The sequence below is a fragment of the Phycodurus eques genome, chromosome 4, assembly GCF_024500275.1.
Source record: "Phycodurus eques isolate BA_2022a chromosome 4, UOR_Pequ_1.1, whole genome shotgun sequence".
NCBI classification, from domain to species: Eukaryota; Metazoa; Chordata; class Actinopteri; order Syngnathiformes; family Syngnathidae; genus Phycodurus; species Phycodurus eques.
This window is the reverse complement of record NC_084528.1, coordinates 15,431,324-15,452,556: the sequence shown is the minus strand read 5'-3', so window position 1 is coordinate 15,452,556 and position 21,233 is coordinate 15,431,324. Positions and strand designations below refer to the sequence as shown.

The 21,233-nt window shown below is 39.9% G+C and overlaps 2 protein-coding genes across 6 annotated transcripts in view; both read right to left on the bottom strand.

Annotated features, from left to right (window-relative positions):
* The window catches only part of cers2b (ceramide synthase 2b), a 33,192-nt gene extending 27,969 nt beyond the window's left edge, over nt 1-5,223 (bottom strand). For both annotated transcript variants that reach the window (XR_009768409.1, XM_061674216.1), the window contains exon 1: nt 4,659-5,223. The gene's annotated coding sequence lies outside the window, so the exon portion shown is untranslated. The remainder of the gene's footprint in view (nt 1-4,658) is intronic.
* Nucleotides 5,224-6,305: 1,082 nt separating this feature from the next.
* The window catches only part of LOC133401337 (CUGBP Elav-like family member 3), a 55,573-nt gene continuing 40,645 nt past the window's right edge, over nt 6,306-21,233 (bottom strand). For 3 of the 4 annotated variants that reach the window (XM_061674212.1, XM_061674213.1, XM_061674214.1), the window contains 6 exons: nt 20,345-20,494; nt 16,785-16,847; nt 15,115-15,219; nt 14,876-15,019; nt 14,191-14,354; nt 6,306-6,962 (listed from right to left, as the gene is read on the bottom strand). In XM_061674212.1, coding sequence (XP_061530196.1) covers nt 14,227-14,354; nt 14,876-15,019; nt 15,115-15,219; nt 16,785-16,847; nt 20,345-20,494 — 590 coding nt within the window. In that variant the 3' untranslated portion in view covers nt 6,306-6,962; nt 14,191-14,226. The remainder of the gene's footprint in view (nt 6,963-14,190; nt 14,355-14,875; nt 15,020-15,114; nt 15,220-16,784; nt 16,848-20,344; nt 20,495-21,233) is intronic. The other variant, XM_061674215.1, reaches the window with a different exon arrangement.

Here is a 21,233-nt window from a genome sequence, read left to right as displayed (position 1 = left end):
TTCTTAACAACAGAAGCGGCGGAAGTGTTTTTTCTGGTCTCGTCAACTCCTGTGACAGGCGGAACCTCAGGCCAATGCGCTGGCATATTAGTCCGCCGCGGAGTAATATTAAGAATTAGGAGAGGAATGAAGATTAGCCAAAGTAAGACGATACATACGCATGAATGAGAGGGGTGGAGGGGGAAGAGTGAGGCTACAGGGAGAAGCGACAGCAAGGGTGAAGGACTTTAAATACTTGGGGTCAACAGTCCAGAGCAATGGTGAGTCTGGTAAGGAAGTGAAGAAATGGGTCCAAGCAGGTTGGAACAGGTGGAGGAAGGTGTCAGGTGTGTTATGTGACAGAAGAGTCTCTGCTAGGATGAAGGGCAAAATTTCTAAGACAGTGGTGAGGTCAGACATGATGTACGGATTAGAGACAGTGGAACTGAAGAGACAACAGGAAGCAGAGCTGGAGGTGGCGGAAATGAAGATGTTGAGGTTCGCTCTAGAGTGACCAGGTTGGATAGGATTAGAAATGAGTTCATCAGAGGGACGGCCAAGCTTAGATGTTTTGGAGACAAAGTTAGAGACAGCAGACTTCGATGGTTTGGACACGTCCAGAGAAGAGATAGTGAGTATATTGGTAGAAGGGTGATGAGGATGGAGCTGCCAGGCAAGAGAGCTAGAGGAAGACCAAAGATAAGGTTGATGGATGACATGAGGGCAGTTGGTGTTAGAGAGGAGGATGCAGGGGATAGGCTTTCATGGAAAAGGATGACACGCTGTGGCGACCCCTAACGGAAAAGAAAAGAAGAAGAAGACATCTGTGTGTGGATGGTGGATGTGTGGAATGGATTTAGCTGTCAGCGTTCAAGGAGTACAAAACAGCCGATGACGTCAGCGATGGCGACCCCCCCCCCAGGAAAAACTCATCGGATCTATACGATTCACGTAAATGGCCTATTTTGAGTTCAAAACGGAGAATTCCGCCGAAAGGCGACTGATTTGCATGTATGACAAACAAGTTACAAGTCATTAAAAACAAGATCTCCGTCGCATACGAGCTCTGGTCGGGAGCCGCCATATTTACAACGTGCGTAAATGATGATGTCACCCAGGCATGCATAGTTGAGGGAGCAGGCAGAAATGTTCAGGGAGCGTCATGTAACAGCATATTTTTGATTGTTATTATTTATCATTATAACTTAGTGATTGCTACACGGCATCTTTCACTACTTAACTACTTTCAGTCTTAATAACACACTCGGGTATTGCAGGTAATATATATTTTTAACAGGGCACTGTTACTTGTGTGTCATTATCCACTTGTCGTTAAAGCCCCCAGCCGAACGAATTTCTAATCCTGTACCAACACAAACTTCTACCAACTGCATCGCAAGCTTCGCTCCTCCAGCCACTGTGACGTTACAACCCATGAACAAATCATGTGAAAATAATAAACAAATGAGCACAAAATAAAAAAAATGTTTAAGGTACCCAAATTTGACAAATTAACCTTTTATGGAAAAGGATGACACGCTGTGGCGACCCCTAAAGGGACAAGCCGAAAGGAAAAGAAGAAGAACCGCCCTCTATACGGCACTCGTGAAAATGCTTGAAAATTCAAAATTTCTGTCACTTTTTCCCCATGAGTACAATTCCTGTCTCTTTGGCATATTTTTAGTTGTGTGGGTGTGGTTTTCAAATAGAGTAGGACAGAAAAGTACAAATAGACAAGGGCACATAACATAGGATCAATGAGTAGACTACAAAGCGAATCTATCGAAACGACATTAAGCCAGCAACATTCAAGTAACCAACATAGCACTTCTGATTTCGCTCTTATTTTGAAACTCGAAAATCACACCACTTGCAGTGGTGGACTCCCACTAACTTGATTGCCACACAGCGCAAATCACGTAAATTTAAACTCCTCAAACACCATTATGCAAATGCACACAAATGAATAAATGTTTAAGGCACTTAAATTATTTCCTTAAAAAGTAAATGACTTTGTGGCCCCTTCTACAGTCTCACTGGAGACAGCTGATCACAGCTGGCACGGCACACAGCTTGAAGTGGAGGAGACAGAGTTGGCAAGCATGCCCGGATTTGATTTGAGGGGGCACAGCGTTTGTTTAAGGGAGCCGTGCCCCCTCTTGCTCCAGCGTGTAGCAGGCCCCGACGTCACCACACATTTATGTCAAGACGGAGCATGCGCAGACAGATCGCTTCCCAGCTCCATTCTAATTGATGGTTTACGTGACGAAAATTGACTTCTGAGCAGTTTGCCAAAAGGGGTATTCTTGGCCAGTTTATTCCGGTTGTTGTCTGGAGCATTTTCACTTGGTTTGGGCTTCTAAACCGATTATAGTCAGAATAGAAAGCTCCATGTAACCACCCCCCCCCCCCCCCCCGCCCCCCCAATTAACCTCACATACAAGTTTTTAGGATGTGGGAGGATGCTGGAGCACCTGGAGAAAACCCGCGCAAGCTTAGATAACCCATGCAAACTCCACACAGGAGAGTCAGAGTGGAGACCTGAACCCAGAATCCCAGAACTGCGAGGCAGACATGCTAACCACTCCCATACGTGCTGCCCAGAATCTGAAACAAATGATCCCAAATCTAATTGCTATGAATGGTCGCACAAATAAAGTCCTCTGTCGAGGTACCACTGTTATGACACCTAGATGAATACGATGCTCTATGTCAAGCTTTTTTAACTGACCGGTCACAGTTAGGGTGTGCATTATTTAGACCAGTGGTTCTTAACCTTGTTGGAGGGATGGAAACCCGCAAGTTTCATACAGAGTGCACGGAACCCTTCCTAATTTGAAAAATAAAACATGGTTTATTTCAAATTTAAAACAGGCATATACTTTATTGTCTGTGTAGATTCTTGCACACAAAATCACTGTGTTAAAAGAACAAAACCAACAAAACATGTATTTCACACAAAGAACAACCAAAAAATTCAATTCAAAGAAAATTTACTGTAAGTGGATATGAATTTTGCTGTTGGCATTCCCCTTGGTAAGTGCCACTCTCATATCAGAGGAACGGACTTCGTTGTTAGCATTCATAACAAAGTCTGTTCCTTTTCTTTATGTTATTTCTACAATCCTTGAAAAGGGTTCTTTGGAAAGAGTACATTTGTTGGGCTGTTTTTTTACTATTGGATGCGCTGTCTGACGGCACAGCAGTGCTACTCAAGTCCACTGTATTGTTGAAATGTTGTTAAATAAAGAAGAAAAAGAACAAAGCATTTCAACTCGAGGCGCAGCGCCACAATGGTAAACGCCAATTTTGACGCTCCCTTGCGTTTTGAACGGCCTGAACAAGGCATTCAAAAAAACAGTGTAAAAAGCAGTGTAAAAACGCTTTTTTTGGATAAAGCACGCATGCGGTGTGTGTCGAGTCCTCCGTCGAACCCCAGCGACTGCCTCACCGAACCCCTGGGGTTCGATCGAACCCAGGTTAAGAACCACTGATTTAGACAATCCATTCATTTAACTCACTGCACAGGCTATGGAATGGGCTTCCAAAAAACACATAAGCACATGTATATTTCAGAAGCATGGGATTGAGTGCTCTAGTTCCTGTATATGAAGTCCTGTACATCTCAATAAAACAATGGATAATGGCCCAAATCACCATCCTTAAGCAAGTAATGCTTGATGAATACATCAAATGCTATCATTTATTCATAAGTAAGTATGACAGTTGGGTCAAACATACCATGAAATCAGATGAAATGTAGACACTCTCATCGAACAAGCTTCATGTTAGGATATTTTACTGCTTATATCCATCCATTTTCTACACTGCTTGTCCTTATTAGGGTTATGGGTGACCTGGAGCCGAGGACAGCTGACTTGGAGTTGCCAGTCAGTCGCGGGGCACATATAGACGAGAAGCCATTCTTCCATCCATTTTCTATAGCGATTGTCCTCATTAGGGACAAAAAAAATTGTCGGTACGCCCCTACCCACCCTTGAAGACTTGCACGCTGCCAGACCTAAGACAAGAGCATGCAAAATCCTCTTGGAGCCTCCAAATCCTGGTCACCACCTCTTCCAACTCCTTCCCTCAGGTAGGCGCCATCGATCAATGCAAACTAAAACCAGGAGCCATTAGAACAGCTTCTTCCCTCTTGCCATTAAATTGCTGGAGGCTAAGTGACTCTCCGTAGTGTGTTTTTATGTCTCAAAAGTATTTCTAGTCAAAATGGCTGTCTATTGTCGTACTAGAGCGGCTCCAACTACCGGACACAAATTCCTTGTGTGTTTTTGACATACTTGGCAAATAAAGAGGATTCTGATTCTGGTTCTTATACAGGGGGGTTCGTTATTACTCTCATATTACTACTCCAGCTGTGTGTGAGCGTCGTAAGCTAACTTTCACACAGAAGGCTAACAGCGACACCAAGTATTAGCGACAAGCAAAGAAAAACTACCAGTTTTGGATAAAATGTATTTCAATCTTTTACAACATTAACGTGCCATTCTGTTGCGTTCAATCGCCAGAGGCCCGCTATTTTGAGCTAATTAAATGACTCGCGTGAGTGCGTGATGACGTCGTCGCCATTCGCCTCGCGTCAGCCTGCCAAGCCGCCGCAAAAAGCACACATATGGTGTTTATTTTCCAGAAAGCTAACGGGTAAAAACAGCACTTACTTGTTGTTTTTCTCGTCGCCTTTCTGCCCGTGGGGAAGTGTGGAATTTGATTTGGCAAAAAAATAAATAAATGAAAAAATAAGAGCGAAAGTGTGGTCTCCACAGAGATGAGCTAACGGTGCCGTTGAATTAACGTGTCCAGCTCAAGCTTAGCACACGCGGGCTCTTTACATCTTCTCCCGCATGCGAGTTCAAACTCTCTTTTCGGGTCAGAATGTTGTCAAGAGGCCGTTAAAAACAACAATTGAAGATCTTGACGCGGGGTGGAGGAGCGAGATGCTGCAATGCGCCCGCTTGTCGTTCCTCTCAGTTATCCAGTTGTGTTGTTTCCCCTCCCGGCATTTTCTTTCTGCTCTCCCCTGTGTCCCGAGGAGTCGGTGGGTTCCGTCTGGGTGCGAGTGGCCGAGCAGAGGCGAAGGCTGGCCGGGGGCAAGCGAGAAAAAGGAGTGCGTGCGGTCGGGCAGGCGAGCAGCAGGCCGGGGGGGAGGAGTGAGGGAATAACGGAGAGGGAGGGATCCGCTTGGTGGATGGGTGGGTGACGTCCGAGCGTCCGACACCCACACGCATCCGCGTTTTGTTGCGCTCGGAGAACAGACAGACAGCCGCCCCCACTTACTTACAGGCACCCCCATCCAACTGTCCTTCCACCGCCCGCAGATGTGTGCAGCTGTGTCCACGCTGGAGCGCCGCCCACTCGACAACAGCCTCAGTTCCCTCAAGTCAATCCACTGGTGTTTATTTTTCTACACACAGTTACAGTTATTGACAATGCTTCTTAGGGACATTATTCAGGATTAGCTCTCACACTTACTATTCAAATGTTTTCACACACACACACACTGAAAGGCTCTCATAAACACAACTCAAACACTCTCATACAGACGAGTCAGCTGGATCCTATCCCAGCAATCTTCGGGACGGGAGGCGGGGTACACCCTGAACCGGTCGCCAGTCAATCGCAGGGCACAGACAAACAAACAAACAAACATTCGCACTCACATTCACACCTAGGGGCAATTTAGAGTCTTCAATTAACCTACCACGCGTGTTTTTGGGATGTGGTAGGAAACCGGAGTGCCCGGAGACCACCCACGCAGGCACGGGGAGAACATGCAAACTCCACACAGGCGGCCTACCATACACACACACACACACACACACACACACACACACACACGTACACACACAATGCAGTTTTTCCAGTTATTCTTGCATGGTAAAATGTATCAAAGTGATTCACATTTCTACCGTTCCTTACACACAAATGTAAACCACACACACACGCTGAGTAAAACACAACAAGACAGTTCTGTAGTATGGTACTTTTTATTTTAACTTAAAAAGAGAGAGGATCAAAAACAGGGTTCAATAAATTAGAAATAAATATAATCATCATCGTCATTAATAATACATACATTATAATTACTCCATTGCAAGAGGCTGACAGAAACAGGCCCTCAGAACTTTTAGGTTTTTTTTTTTCTCTAGAAAAATTCTAAAATGAAAATATTGCAACCCACTCAAATCCCTTTCCGCCCCGGATAAACAAAATAATTAGATAAATAAATAAAAAATAGCTCAAATATTAAAACCTCCTCAATAAAAGTGCAATCCCACCCCCTCCTCCCTCCCTCCCGCCCCCTTCCTGTGTTTTTTTTTTTTTATTACCTAAAATCTACGTAGAAATTTAAAATAGGTTAGTGATTTCCCATTGTACAATTTGGAATGTGATAATCCCTTTTTATGAAGATGATAATGTTACTAGTGGAAATAATAATAATAATAATAATAATAATAATGTTGTTGTTGTGTAATTTTTCTGTTTCTAAAGATCTTTTTGCCTTTGTTCCAGTTTTTAAATGCTGTTCTTTGTCGACTAAGTTATTTACAGTTCTTTCTGATGATTTATGATTTTTTTTCTTGTATGTTCTTTCTTTCTGTCTTTTTTTCTTCTCTTATTAAAATTAAAACACCGCCAGTCAGTCCCTCTATATTTGTCAAGTAATAGAGATGTATAGACATGTCTATGGAAGTGACATATCAGCACTTTTCTTTTTTTTGAATAAACCGTCCACATACAGTAGGCTCGCACTGTACTAAAACACCCTGTCGGCGACTAGATGGCGCTCTCGGCTCTACATGGTGTGTGTTCGTGTTATGTACACTTGTCAGTCAGTCTTGTGTAGTGTTGGAGGCTGTGTGCGTGTGTGTGTTTGTCAGTCCAAGTACATAAATGCACTCCGCGGATGCACAGAGGCGACGAGAAAGTGCTCTGGAATTTCCACCTCGGCTCGGAAAGGTCACCTGTGGATGGATGGATGGATGGATGGATGGATGGAAGGCATGATAATGGCGATGATTGATAGGAGGAAGAGAGAAGGACAGAAGATTTGTTAGATGTCATAATTGCTCGTTTTCTTGTGTTCACTTGGTTTGGAAGTCAATCATCGTAAATCATGATGCTCAATTACATACACAATGCCGCATCATGCTGCTCATTCAAATCTGTTGTTGAATGGACGTGTGCACACCCCAAAGTGGTTCTAAGTAGGGGTGGGACACAATATGGATATTGTCATGTATTGACCGCGGACTGTGGACCAACAGCAGTTGTACATCAAGCAAGAATGGGCAAGAATTCCACCTACAAAGCTTCAAAAATTAGTGTCCTCAGTTCCCAAACGCTTATTGAGCGTTGTTAAAAGGAAAGGTGATATAACAGTGATAAACAGGCCCCTGCCCTAGCTTTTTTGGAACACGTTTCAGGTATCAAATACAAAAGGAGTCAATATTTGGAAAACAAAACAAAAAAACCTAAAGTTTATTAGTTTGAACATTAAATATATTGTCTCTGTAGTGTATTCATCTGAATATTGCAAATCGGTGTATTCAGTTTTTATTTACGTTTTAAACAATGTCTCAACTTCACTAAAACCCATCTTAAAACCCGTTTTTTTCCTTTGGCATTCAACCCGGCATAAGACTCAACATCTGTTTTATGTTTTTATTGTTCATTTTATTTTAATTGTTGATCCAAAATTGTTTTTATTTCTTAAGTTTGATTGTTATCTGTGGACAGCACTTTGTTTTCAGCTGTGGTTGTGCCTTATAAATAGAGTTGAGTTTATCGGAATTGGGGATTGTATAAGGGCACATCAATTATTCACATATTTTCACTATTCTCAGTACCTATTTCACGCGAAGGGGGTTCCAATGTACATATATTATACACAATGCACTAGTTTAAATCCAGCAATACCATAAAACGCCATGAGGTGACAGTATCGCTCCGCAGACACCTTTGTTTCGAAAGGGGAACTTAATTGTAGTTATATATAAATAGTTTCAGAATAATAAAGTATTAACAATATTTGTATTTAATTGAGTATTAGTTATATTAAAATGCATTTTATGAATAATATTTTATTAATACCGCTATAATTTCCTAATTCTAGTAATATTCAGTATTGTCAGTATAGTCCCTTTGAAGATAATACATAATTCTTACTTATAATACATAATTTTAACAAATATATATTTGTTTCTATCATAATATTTTCATTAGTTACATAAATTACAAAATTATATATATATATATATAATTATATTTAAATACATTTTTTTTCATGTATAACATTTTGTGAATTCTATAGTTAAATTGTGTTTGTATTACAATATAATAAATATGTAAATTATACATATAATTACATTTAAATATTTTTCTTTATATGCATTGTGTAATTTTGTTTAATTATATAGATATATGTATAGTTAAATTGTGTTTATATTTCCATATTGTATAAATATTACATCCATCCATCCATCCATTTTCCGTACCGCTTATTCTCACTAGGGAATAATCCCAGCTATCTTTGGGCGAAAGGCGGTGTACACCCTGAACTGGTCGTCAGCCAATCGCAGGGCACATACAAACAAACAAGCTCTCTCATCCCAAAAACATGCATGGTAGGTTAACTGAAGACTCTAAAGTGCCTGTCGGCGTGAATGTGAGTGCGAATGGTCGGTTGTTTATATGTGCCCTGCGATTGGCTGGCGACCAGTTCAGGGTGTACCCCACCTCTCGCCCAGAGATTGCTGGGATAGGCCCCAGCACGGCCCGCAACCCTAGTGAGGATATGTGGCACGCAAAATGAATGAATGAGTTAAATACTTTGCTATTACTGTAATGCAGATATTACGTAACACATTAGGCGAGTCCACAAAGAAAAATTAGATGATGATATGAGAATACAATGATTTGCAAATCCTTATCGGAATATCTTTCCAACGATACCAAATGTATCATGAAGAATTGCGCGATAACAATCAATATACTGGATAGTTACAACACATAACGATAGCGTTGTAACTGACAAAGAGAAAATATATTTCATCGTAAAAATAGAGTAAATGGGGAATTATGGAAAAAGTCTAAATCTAAAGTGTGACATTTGATCCACTCGTGTTGATAATGACACCATACATCATGATAGCGATATTTTGTTCCAATCCTAATCAGTACCTTAGCAAAAAATATCACCATTATATTATATCGTGTGTCCGCCCCCTAGTTGTAAACACATGGTAATTGTGTGCTTATGTATGTGTGTGTGTGTGTGTGTGTGTGTGCGTGCGTGTGCGTGTGTGTGTGTGTGTTGCGTCGTGGCAAGCAAACACTCCGGCTTACATGCATCACTCTTCAGCATTTGCACTGTAGAAATTCTGGGCGAACGCTGGGAAGAGTTTGAGTATTGTTCTAGTGTCCCCTTTTGACACAAATGAAGGGTGTGTAATGCAAAATCATTTCTACAAATAGCGTCACACTCCTATATTGAGAATACGGGCTGCTGTGTGACAGCGCCTTTTCACACTGGCCTGACAACCGCTAGACATTTTCTCCTTATTTTTTTAACATTTGGAGTGAACTCAAACACATGATGTTCTCTACGTGTTGTTTTTCTCCCAGAATTCCTATGTTAGTTGAAGGATCTTCTCCAGTATGCAAGAGGTACTTGTTTTTCCAACCATGACACCTGCAATACAGTGGAACCTCCAAAAGAGTGATGAGTACAATATCATTAGCCTAATAGTATTATTTCTTGTGCTTACTTGTGCATAACGGTTTGATACAAATTCAACTTAAATAAATGTTGGAAAACAAACAGTTCAAAAAAATTAAATGGAAATGTTATGCAGTGTACTTAAAAGTTAAATAGTACTGAAATGTACCTAACAAATGTACTGTAGTGGATTAAAAAAAAAGTTTTAAAACATTATCTACAGTTCATTTAGTTACTTTTTTCGCGTGCCACTAGAAGGGAGCCGACCACACTTTGAGATTGACTGCTTACGTTTTTTTCCTATGGGAAAATATGACGTGATTGTTTTCCACTTTGGAGGTTCCACTGCACCCTTTACCCCCAAAGACGAGCTATATAGTGAGATAGACAGGACTTTACGAGTGTTTGACACATTTGGAGCACAAGTAGCAAAAAGGCACCAGAGAAGGGAAGCCATGAGAGGGATGACACAGTGTAACAAATTTAGCATTAGAACCGCAAACAGCGTACATATCATCGTCCATGCTCCATCAAAATAAAGATACCTGTTTGACACCTGAAGGGTCCATGTCTCAGACCTTAATTGCGACATTCTACTAATAAATAAAAGAAAAAATACATTTGTACTTGATATATTCATATAAAAAAAACATGAAAAATAATATTTTATAACCCTAAAATAATATTATATTACAGTCATAACTGTGGTTTATACAGTTTATCTACACTATATTCAACTAAGATTATGCAATACCAATAATGGCATAATAATAACAACAATTCATGATGAATCTTGGATATTTTTTATATTATTTACCATCTCATTATCATGATATAAAGATGATGTATTGTTTTAAAACATAAAAATTATTTTGATATTATTTTAATGTATCCGTATTTTGTTCTACATGTGTATAATAACAATTAGTACATTTATAATGTACAAACTATAGATCGTTGTAAAATTACAACAATTAGATCAGGGGTGTCAAACTCATTTTTGTCACGGGCCACATCGTAGTTATGGCTTCCCTCTGAGGGCCGTTATAACTGTGAACCCATATAAAGGAATTATCACCTCATATAATTACACGACAAATTGATGAATAACTACTTTTAAAATCAGAAGCCAATAAAAACATTTTCAACTAGTACATTTCTTTTCAAAGGGGGGTTGGTAACAAAAAATGCTTGCGATATCGCAACGTTATTACAATAGAACAGAATTAGCAATTTTGATTTGCTTTCGCGGGCCACATAAAATGATGTGGCGGGCCAGATCTGGCCCCCGGGCCACCAGTTTGACACCTGTGAATTAGATGATGGAATATAATCTAAATATGATTGTTGTTCAATTTTATTTCACATTTTTAATTAAATTTTACTTTTTGTTCTTATTACTAATATTATTAGTCATGATTACATAATAATAATGATTATTATTATTATTATTGTTTTACTGGCTTCAGAAGCTAAATGTACTACTAGCGAATATAACAATAATAAAGAAAATGTGACGTAAAATATACATTTTCTTTTTGTAATTAATATCTATGAATTCATTGAAATTATTGCCAATATATTCATATTTTTGTCATTCACTGTGTCTTTATATTTAAAACAAGCATTGATATAATATACAGTATGTTATAATTGTAAAATAATAATACAGAGGAACCATTTTGTAGTCTGTTTTTTTAACGATCAAATAATAATTAAGTGTGAATTGAACTATAATGGTCCTCTACATGTCTCTACTGATGCCCTGGAGACATGTTGAAAAGTACTGCGTTGACACAGCATATGTCACGAATAATATCTCTTCTGACACACGTGTGTGTGCTCCAGCCATCTGTTCAAATAAATAATAAGGACACAACACCCACAGAAACTGATCAAAAACAAAGTGACTAAAGAATTAAAAGCGCACAATGGCTCAAATTACTGCTGTGCGTAAGCAAAAAATGTCCAATCATATTTATTGTGTGTACAGTGGTGACTTTTGACCATTATTGATCAGTATATGTGCACAGGTCAATAGAAAATAGACCCACAATGCACCGAACAGTCTCTGGTCACCCCAGCAACAAGACATGCAGGTCAGCGCATGGCTGCTTGCTGGAGGAGACGACACAAAGACTGCCAACCAATGCAGGCAATCAATCGCCACGGCAACCCAAACACAGGCTGACCAATCAACTTACAACAATGTTAGAGGAAGGGGAGGGGGTCAGGGCTTTATCGCTCGCTAGGCGACCATTTCCGTAGTGATGGGGGGCCTGGTGAATAATGATTGGCCAAAAGGGATGAATTGCCATGATAGGAAAAGAGCAAAACAGCAGGAAGGAAAATTAATATGATTGTTGTAAATTAAAATGTATAGATTTGACTAATATCCTGTGTTGATGACATATTTGTAATAAAAGCATAGCCGTTCAATATATTATCAAATACCGTACTTCTGCAAATAGCAGTTTAAACAATATTACTGACATTGTAGAATGGATGTTTTTAAAATAGCACATACAATAACAATATATATTAACTATATTTATAATTTCATATAGACCTGTGGCTAAAAAGCGAAGTATGGAGATTCTCTGTCTCTCAAATGCATAAGTGCCGTTCATTAATGGGGCAATCGTTGCCAAAAGCCTCGCAAATATCTACTCCACTCCATCGCTGCCAACCTATAGAAATCCACTTCCAGAACTATTTGTCCAAATTTGTCTAGATTTCCATTTTACAAAATTTTGTCAAGAATATTACCGTAGGACAGTTATTTCAGTATATTTTGTAATAGGATGAAAATAATTCTGCATACTGTTCAGTTGCACAACATAATCATTACTCTTTGATTGTAATCGTTAATAAATGACGGCTTTAATACTTATTTTAATGTTGTTATTAAATCTACCTTGTAATGGCGGCCGCAGTTGCAGCCTGAATCAAAGTACATGTGATTTGGACGTGCCATCGTCAAACATGGATTAATTCGCCTTTACCAATTTTTCAACCTAGGTTCAATAAATAAATAAGTAAATAAAAGCTAGTCTATTAAATCAGATTGATCAGATCTATGAAGTCAAACCCAGCACTTTCAAACGAACAGATAACATTGCTGATAGATTGAAAATAGCAAGCAGCAAGCAGCCTTTTTCTCTCTCTTTTTTAAACAATATAGTGTTTATTTCATTGAATTCCTTCATAAAATTTTCGGCACAGAGGCCAGACACAGTGCCGTACTGGCTGGTAATGTTGGACGTTGGATTTTTTCCCCCCAAAATCCGTAACAGTCGGTGTTATGGCCACAATGAGTCAGCGTTCAGTCAGTGATTTCCGGAACAAAATATGGATGTTCTGTAACATTTGGCAGCTCTGACACTCTCTTCTTTATTTCTAGAGCGTTTCTTCTCTTTGCCAGGACAATGTTTTTTCCTTGACAATCGCAACATGTTGTTTGCGGTTCAATAAAAAAATTATACAGTACACCAGATGTCGCCGCTCAACACTTTATTTCCCAATAAGAACCCTAGGGGGCGCAGTGTTAATCGCCAGGTGTTCAGGTATGAATCACCAACTGAAATATGTTTACGATTGTCCAGTTTAGTCACGTTCGGCCAGGTTGTCCGGAGTCCGGTGGGCAAAATCATTAAGACGCTATCTCCACAGAATGTGAAATCATCTTTAACACTGTGCAGGGAACTCATTTACAATTCATTTAAAGTAATCTCAGAGATGGTTTACACACCTCGTAGGTGCTGCTGTTTTGGTTAGAAAATTGTTCAAATGGGCTCAGCGGTTAACATATATTTTCAGTATGATATTAGTGAAATGAGATGATTATTTCCTGACAGGAAAATTGAGGCATCTAATTGTAGTGGCTATAAGAGGTACGGCCACTATTTGAGGAAATACGGAATTGGTTTCCTCGTACAGGGTGTCCCAAAACATTTGACATGAAATGTCTGAGTAACTCCTGTTACTATGTCCTATGTCCTGGGCAAATTATGAAATCTAATAGGTCTTATGTTGAAAAACGAAAGATTTATTTATCAAAATTCCAACAACATATTGAAACGGACATATCTTTTGGAACCAGTTTTCATCCCCGTAACTCTGCTACTCGTCGTCATAGCAACGAAAGCCGTACTCGGTATTGGCCCCGCAGTTTGTGGGGTGAGCGCTGGTGCATTTGGATGAGAGAGGACGGCCTTCTCAAAACAGACTAATTTCAGTGAGACAAAAAATAGGGTCTGAAATGAATGTCTCCTTTCAAACTTAGTTCTTAAATAACTCGTTAAATGTGATAATATTTGAATGAGAATTGACTGTTATTAGACTACAAAATGATGTCATTTTTTTTGCAGGACATCCTGTATGATCACTTAGCAGTCTTAGAATTTCTTCCGTTTTCCCGTGTTGCGCTCGAGCAGTACCACCCTTTGTTTGGCATGTCATTAGCACCTCACCTTTATGTATTCATCCTCCCTCTTCTCTGCTGTCACTCAGTACGGGCGGTTCGCATCCTTGGGCCTCTTCAGCTGCACTTTCAGTCTCTTCATGCCGATCTGGAAGCCATTCATCGCCTGGATGGCAGCCTGAGCGCTGGCCGGGTTGTCGAAACTTACAAATCCTGGAGGGGGAGAGAAATTACCGCACTACTGGTCACTTTAAATTACTTGATGACTCTCTGTATCATTTGCACATTTGTCATTGTATCAGCATTACCGCACAACTGGTCACCTTACATTGCTTAATGACTCTCTGTACATATGTGTTTACATCCTAAATGTATATTTTGTTGTATTGGCTTGTTTGCTGTGGTGGTAGAGTGACTCCAACTACTGCAGACAAATTTCTTGTGTGCTGTTAACATACTCAGTCAATAAAGAGGATTGGGATTCTGGGAAAAAAAGGAAAGGTTGTTTTGTTCATCCTTGAATTCACTTCTTCCTGCCTCAACCTGGAAACACTGCACAGCACTGTAGATCAAAATAATTAATGGACACCATCATCATTCATTCTCAAGCCCCCCCACCTCTTGTTTTTTTTTTTTAATCACTTGTCCTTTCCTGTGTCCGATACAGCTGCTGTCTGCCCTCCTGCCACTCCCTTTGTCTCGCGTGTCTGTGTGTGTGAGTGTGCGTGTCTCACCAAAACATTTGCTCTGGTTGGTGGCCCGGTCAACAAAAACCTTAGCCGAGATGACATTGCCAAAGGGCAGGAACATCTGCAGCATCTCGGAATCACTGAACTCTTGTGGCAGGTGGTAGATGAAGATGTTGCATCCCTCTGGCCCTGCCACACATGCAGACAAACAAGACAACTTTATAGGGGCTGACTGGGGGAAAGGGGTGTGGTCCTAAACACACACAGAGAGAAAATCACTTCACCTTCTCTTTGCTGCTGTTGCTGAGGCTGCTGGTGTTGCTGGGCAACCAGTGTTGGCTGCTGGGGGAACGGCTGGCCAACCAATCCGTAGGCAGCAGGATACGCTGCTATTGGGGCAGATAAACAGCAACGTTATCTGATTGGGTAGCACCAACAGGTGGCAACACGGGAACGGCCAATAGAGTGTGTCTATTTGAACCCAAAATGTGTCCTGCTGAAGGTGAAAACTATAAAACGTCTGTAAAAACAATGACTGAGACCACCGGTGTCCCAACCACCCTTTCTACTCTATGACTATAAATCCTGTACACAGAGCACATTTTCAATTATGATGCATGAACTGCCAACTTCAAAAAAGAATAACAATATTCCACAGGTTTGCCTTCCTGTATTGAGCTAAACTGCTGTAATGGAAAACAGAAAAATTAAAGCAACAAAGAAAAAGGTTTGCATGAGCATGTTGAGTAGCAAAAATAACATCTATAAACCAATACAGTAATCCCCGCATATTTGCAGTTCACTATTCCCAAATTCACCTCTTTGTGTTTTTTGCTGTGGAATATATCCCTACCTATTTGTGTTTTTTGTCCTCTTTCTGAAACGCCCTAAGATGACACAAGATGCCGCCAAATCCATCTCCCCGCCCCCTGCCCGATGATAGCTGGGATAGGGTCCAGCACTCCCGCGACCCTTGTGAGGATAAGTGGCTCAAAGAATGGATGGATGGATATAGTCTACTTAATAAAAGTTGATTGATTGATTGACTGTATTGCTTGGCAATAAAACAGAGGGCAACACAGCAACTTAGTTAATTAAGATGATTTTACTTGTTGGGCAAGTCTTTTTTTTTTTTTTAAACCAGAAAAGAGATTTAATTGGTGTTAAAATTATGAGGGGGTCCGTGGAAACATTTCTCCACTGTATGGAGTCTCTAGCTGGACCCAAAGTTCGCTAGAAATGAGGCAATGTGATGTTTTCGTGGGGGAAATCTTTTAGTAATAGTGTCAGTAATACATAGTGACCTAAGCAAAGCTAACCAGCTTGAAAGGCTTTAAACTGCACGGCAATTTGCCGTGAGTCACCCTCATGCATCCTTAATAATAGTTTCTCGCTAGCCTCCTTCTCATCTGCCATCCACCAGACAGACGGAAAAAGAAAAGAAACAGGAAGAAAAGGAAACGAAGAAGAAAAGAGATGAAGAAGACAGTAGCCATGACAGTGCTAACTGCTGTGTGCTAACTAAAAAAAAAAAGAAAAGGAAAATCAAGCAAAGTCAACGGAATTACAAGCGTTTCTCTTGGAAATACAACACATACCCACCTCCATATAAAGTCTGCCGTGCTTAAATCCAGTGTGGTATTTCGTAGCTGTCCCTGAGGTTGGGTAGTGTGCAGCTAGTCACCCACACTGCTGTTTTCACTACCCATTGAATATGTTATGTACTTTGGTAATCAATTGTTCTTTTCATGAATTTATCTGTTATGGAGGATTTTAGAGAAGTTTGAAGTGCTCATTCTATGTTTTTTAGAAAATTCTACAAAGACGGCGGCCGCTTTTCACATTGCTATTACAAGGCATTTCTTGTTATCATACATTTACTAGCATAAAGATCAGAAAAATTACAAGCATTTGGGTATGGGCCCAGACTGGAGGACCTCTGCCATACACCCACCTGTATAATGCTGCATGCCGGCATAGGCCTGCTGTAGTGGGTCCAAGGTTGCTGGAGTCTGAGCTGCAAAATTAGGGGGGGGGGGGGGGGGGAAGGAGTTGATATAAAAAAGGAGAACGTCTATTAACTCTAACTGATTTATATTTGAGCTCCTTTTAGTTGTTGTTTGAAATGCAACAATATTAAGCAATGGTTTTCTAAGTGTGAGTTGTGGAAGAGGACTTCAGAGAAGGTGTGGCAGCTTGATAAAAAAAAAAAAAAAAAAACATCAGCTATTGTTTCAGGAAGTATCAGTTTTTAGTTCCTTCTGACAAGAGGGGAGACAGTCAGGGACGCGCTAAAAGCTTTAAGAAATAGGCTCTAGAAAATCAGTTTGTTAACGAGGGCAGAAAGGATTTAAGGTAATGCATATGCAGCATGATACGGTGCCCAGAGATGAATTATTTTGGTGTCACAACCACTTGAAAAAATATTCTGATTTGCAATTTCACAAAAGTGAGGGCCAATATGAGAAGGATTTAAATATGATGTTGGGAGGTATAATACAAACAAAAGCTGAGCAGGGATTAATTATTTATAGTCAGGGGTGCACATAACAGGTCTGCTTTTTAAATGAGCACCAGAGGTTGTTGTTTGGCATTTCATGACCCACAGACCTCACGAGATGAACTTGTGTCCGTTTGTAGACGTAGGGCCTATTTGTTATTTAAAAAGAAAAAGCTTGGCAGTGTACGCAAATGCGCACTGATGCAATCATATCTGGTGTACTTTCAATATTTTTAGTGTGCACGCACCACTTCTGCGCACTTGTGGATATAGTGTCTCCACTTTTTGAAAAAAAAGGACTTTAAATTTCACAAAATCGAATGCTGATGTCAAAAGCGTTTACATATAATGTCGAGACTAATAAAATAATAATAATAATAATAATAATAATACGAATTGAACGGTGGACAACTGGTTAGCACATCTGCCTCACAGTTCTGAGGACCGGAGTTCAAATTCGGCCTCGCCTGTATGGAGTTTGCATGTTCTCCCAGTGTCTGCGTGGGTTTTCTCCTGGTACTCCGGTTTCCTCCCACATACCAAAAACATGCATGGTAGGTTAATTGAAGAGTCTAAATTGCCCGCAGGTGTGACTGTGAGTGTGAATGGTTGTTTATTTATATGTGCCTTGCGATTGGCTGACTGCCAGTTTAGGGTGCACCCCCGCTGTCAGCTGGGATAGGCTCCAGCACCCCCGCGACCCAAGTTAGGATAAGGGGTACGGAAAATGGATGGATGGATAATCATACAAATAACAGAAATATGCACTTTTAGTGTCAAATCCACAGTGAAATGTTAAAAAAATCAGGCGAGGAATAATACTGGTTTATGGTACATGGAATTTTTAGATGCCAAGTTTAAAAAATGAAATATGGTGAGCAGAAATTAATTTTGTTGTTGTCCGAAACACTTTCATTTTTAAATATATTTTTTTAAATTTCACATGGATGAGGACTGATAAAATCATTTACATACAATGCTGAGACAGAAATAAAAAGATTAAAAAAACAGAACTGCATGGGGAGCAGAGCACAATTCTTTTGCTGTCGGAACCACTGTGAAATTTTTAAATTTCGCCTGGGTAAGTAATGATGTCAAAGAAGTGGTAAACAAAACAGAAATATACAATTCCAATGAAGTTGGGATGTTGTGTTAAACATAAATAAAAACAGAATACAATGATTTGCAAATCATGTTCGACCTATATTTAATATAATACACTACAAAGACAAGATATTTAATGTTCAAATTGATCAACTTTATTGTTTTTAGCAAATAATCATTAATTTAGAATTTTATGGCTGTAACACTTTCCCAAAAAACTGGGACAGGGTCATGTTTAACACTGTGTTACATCACCTTTTCTTTTAACAACATTAAAAAAACATTTGGGAAACTGAGGACACTAATTGTTGTAGCTTTGTAGGTGGAATTCTTTCCCATTCTTGCTTGATGTCCAGCTTCAGCTGTTCAACAGTCCGGGGTCTCCGTTGTCGTATTTTACGCTTCATAATGCGCCACACATTTTCAATGGGAGACAGGTCTGGACTGCAGGCAGGCCAGTCAAGTACCCGCACTCTTTAACTACGAAGCCATGCTGTTGGAACACGTGCAGAATGTGGTTCTGCATTGTCTTGCTGAAATAAGCAGGGGCGTCCATGAAAAAGACGTTTCTTGGATGGCAGCATATGTTTCTCCAAAACCTCTATGTACCTTTCAGCATTAATGGTGGCTTCAAAGATGTGTAAATTACCCATGCCATTGGCACTAACACAGCCCCATACCATCACAGATGCTGGCTTTTGAACTTTACGTCCATAAAAGTCCGGATGGTTCTTTTCCTCTGTGGCCCAGAGGACACGACGTCCACAATTTCAATAAACCATTTGAAATGTGGAGTCGTCGGACCACAGAAGACTTTTCCACTTTGCATCAGTCCATCTTAGATGAGCTCGGGCCCAGAGAAGCCGGTGGCGTTTCTGGGTGTTGTTGATAAATGGCTTTTGCTTTGCGTAGTAGAGTTTCAAGTTGCGCTTATGGATGTAGCGCAGAACTGTATTTACTGACATTGGTTTTCTGAAGTGTTCCTGAGCCCATGTGGTCATATCCTTTAGACATTGATGTCGGTTTTAGATGCAGTGCCGCCTGAGGGATCGAAGGTCACGGGTATTCAATGTTGGTTTTCTGCCTTGCCGCTTACATGCAGGGATTTCTCCAGATTCTCTGAATCTTTTGATTGTATTATGGACCGTAGATAATGATATCCCTAAATTCCTTGCAATTGTACGTTGAAGAACATTGTCCTTACACTGTTCGACTACTCTCTCACACACTTGTTCACAAAGAGGTGAACCTCGCCCCATCTTTGCTTGTGAATGACGGAGCAATTCAGGGAAGCTCCTTTTACACCCAATCATGGCACCCACCTGTTCCCAGTTAGCTTGTTTACCTGTGGGATGTTCCAAACAGGTGTTTGATGAGCATTCCTCAACTTTAAGTTCATTATTATTTGCTAAAAACAACCAAGTTTATCAGTTTGAACATTAAATATCTTGTCTTTGTAGTGTATTAAATTAAATATAGGTTGAATATTATTTCCAAATCATCGTACTCTGTATTTATTTATGTTTAACACAACATCCAAACTTCATTGAAATTGAGGTTGTACGTACACTGCCTGTGGCTGTGACATTTTTGGGCGTAAGATATCTTTCATCCAATTCTCTGACTTGCAATTTCACAAAGGTGAAGGCTGATATTAAAAACATGTACATATATTGTAGAGAAGGTAATTTGAAAATCAGTGATGAATGAGTTGGTATCAGGACTCAGAGCCACTGTCATATGTTCAAAATTAGTTTCTTTAATTAAAAAAAAAACTACCTCACATGAAATTTCAGATTATAATTTCTTAATTGTTGTTCATGTAGTTTCACATTATCTAAGGGAACACTCCCTGTCCCACACTTAGAAAACCACTGAAAACCCTGCTTTTGTAAGTTGCATTCAAATACCTTGATATGTGTGGACGCCATTGGTGTATAATGTTTCAGTTCCTTGTTGCCCATTGGTTGGTTGAGGCACGCTGCCGTAACCGTTCACTCCTATTGGCGGAGGGAGAGCTGGCACGGGGGTAGCTGCGATAGTCGGTGGAGTGTTTGTCCCTGCAGGCATGAATCACACAGACTAGTTTAGTTTCTCGCCAACAGATCTCAGAGATTGTCTACATCGTTTATACAGAGCGACTTCCAAAGTCTATTTGGAGTTTAACTGGAAAATTCAGGAAACATTTGTTGAGAAATCCAAACAAGGTTCACTGAGCAGCGAAAGGAATAACAGAAGCAATGACCCACATGTACAACCTATATTCTAATATTTTTTCCCATGACATTGTATTAATCTATTCCCGACAATCATAGCACTTGTCTTGGATGCAGAGTTTTCAGTACGTGTATGTTTTTTGTTTTTTTTCCCCAGTCAGATTTCAGTCTCTATGATCTGCAATGATCTATTTAATCTGCCCCAGGCATTGAGAATCAGTAATGCTGGCCCATGTTACTTACACTACATTAGCAATCGGACTTGGGTTTCTTTAACCAATCAGATTTCAAATTTGTCTCAGATATAAAGTCAGCATTTTTCCTGTCCTCTGATTAGTCGGCCTGAGGAAGGGAATTCCAAAACATGTCTGTAGCGATCTGCACACATGAATACATTCAACAATCATCATATATGGTGAGTATGATGTATTGTATTTAAATTTGTGATGTTTTTTGACGTTATTCGATAAATAGTGATTCTGAAGTCCTTCTAATGATATATGTACCTCAGTTGCGTGTCGTTATATTGCTTTTTTTGTGTAGTATTAATGGTTTCTATAATTGCGATGTAGTCGCAGTTGTA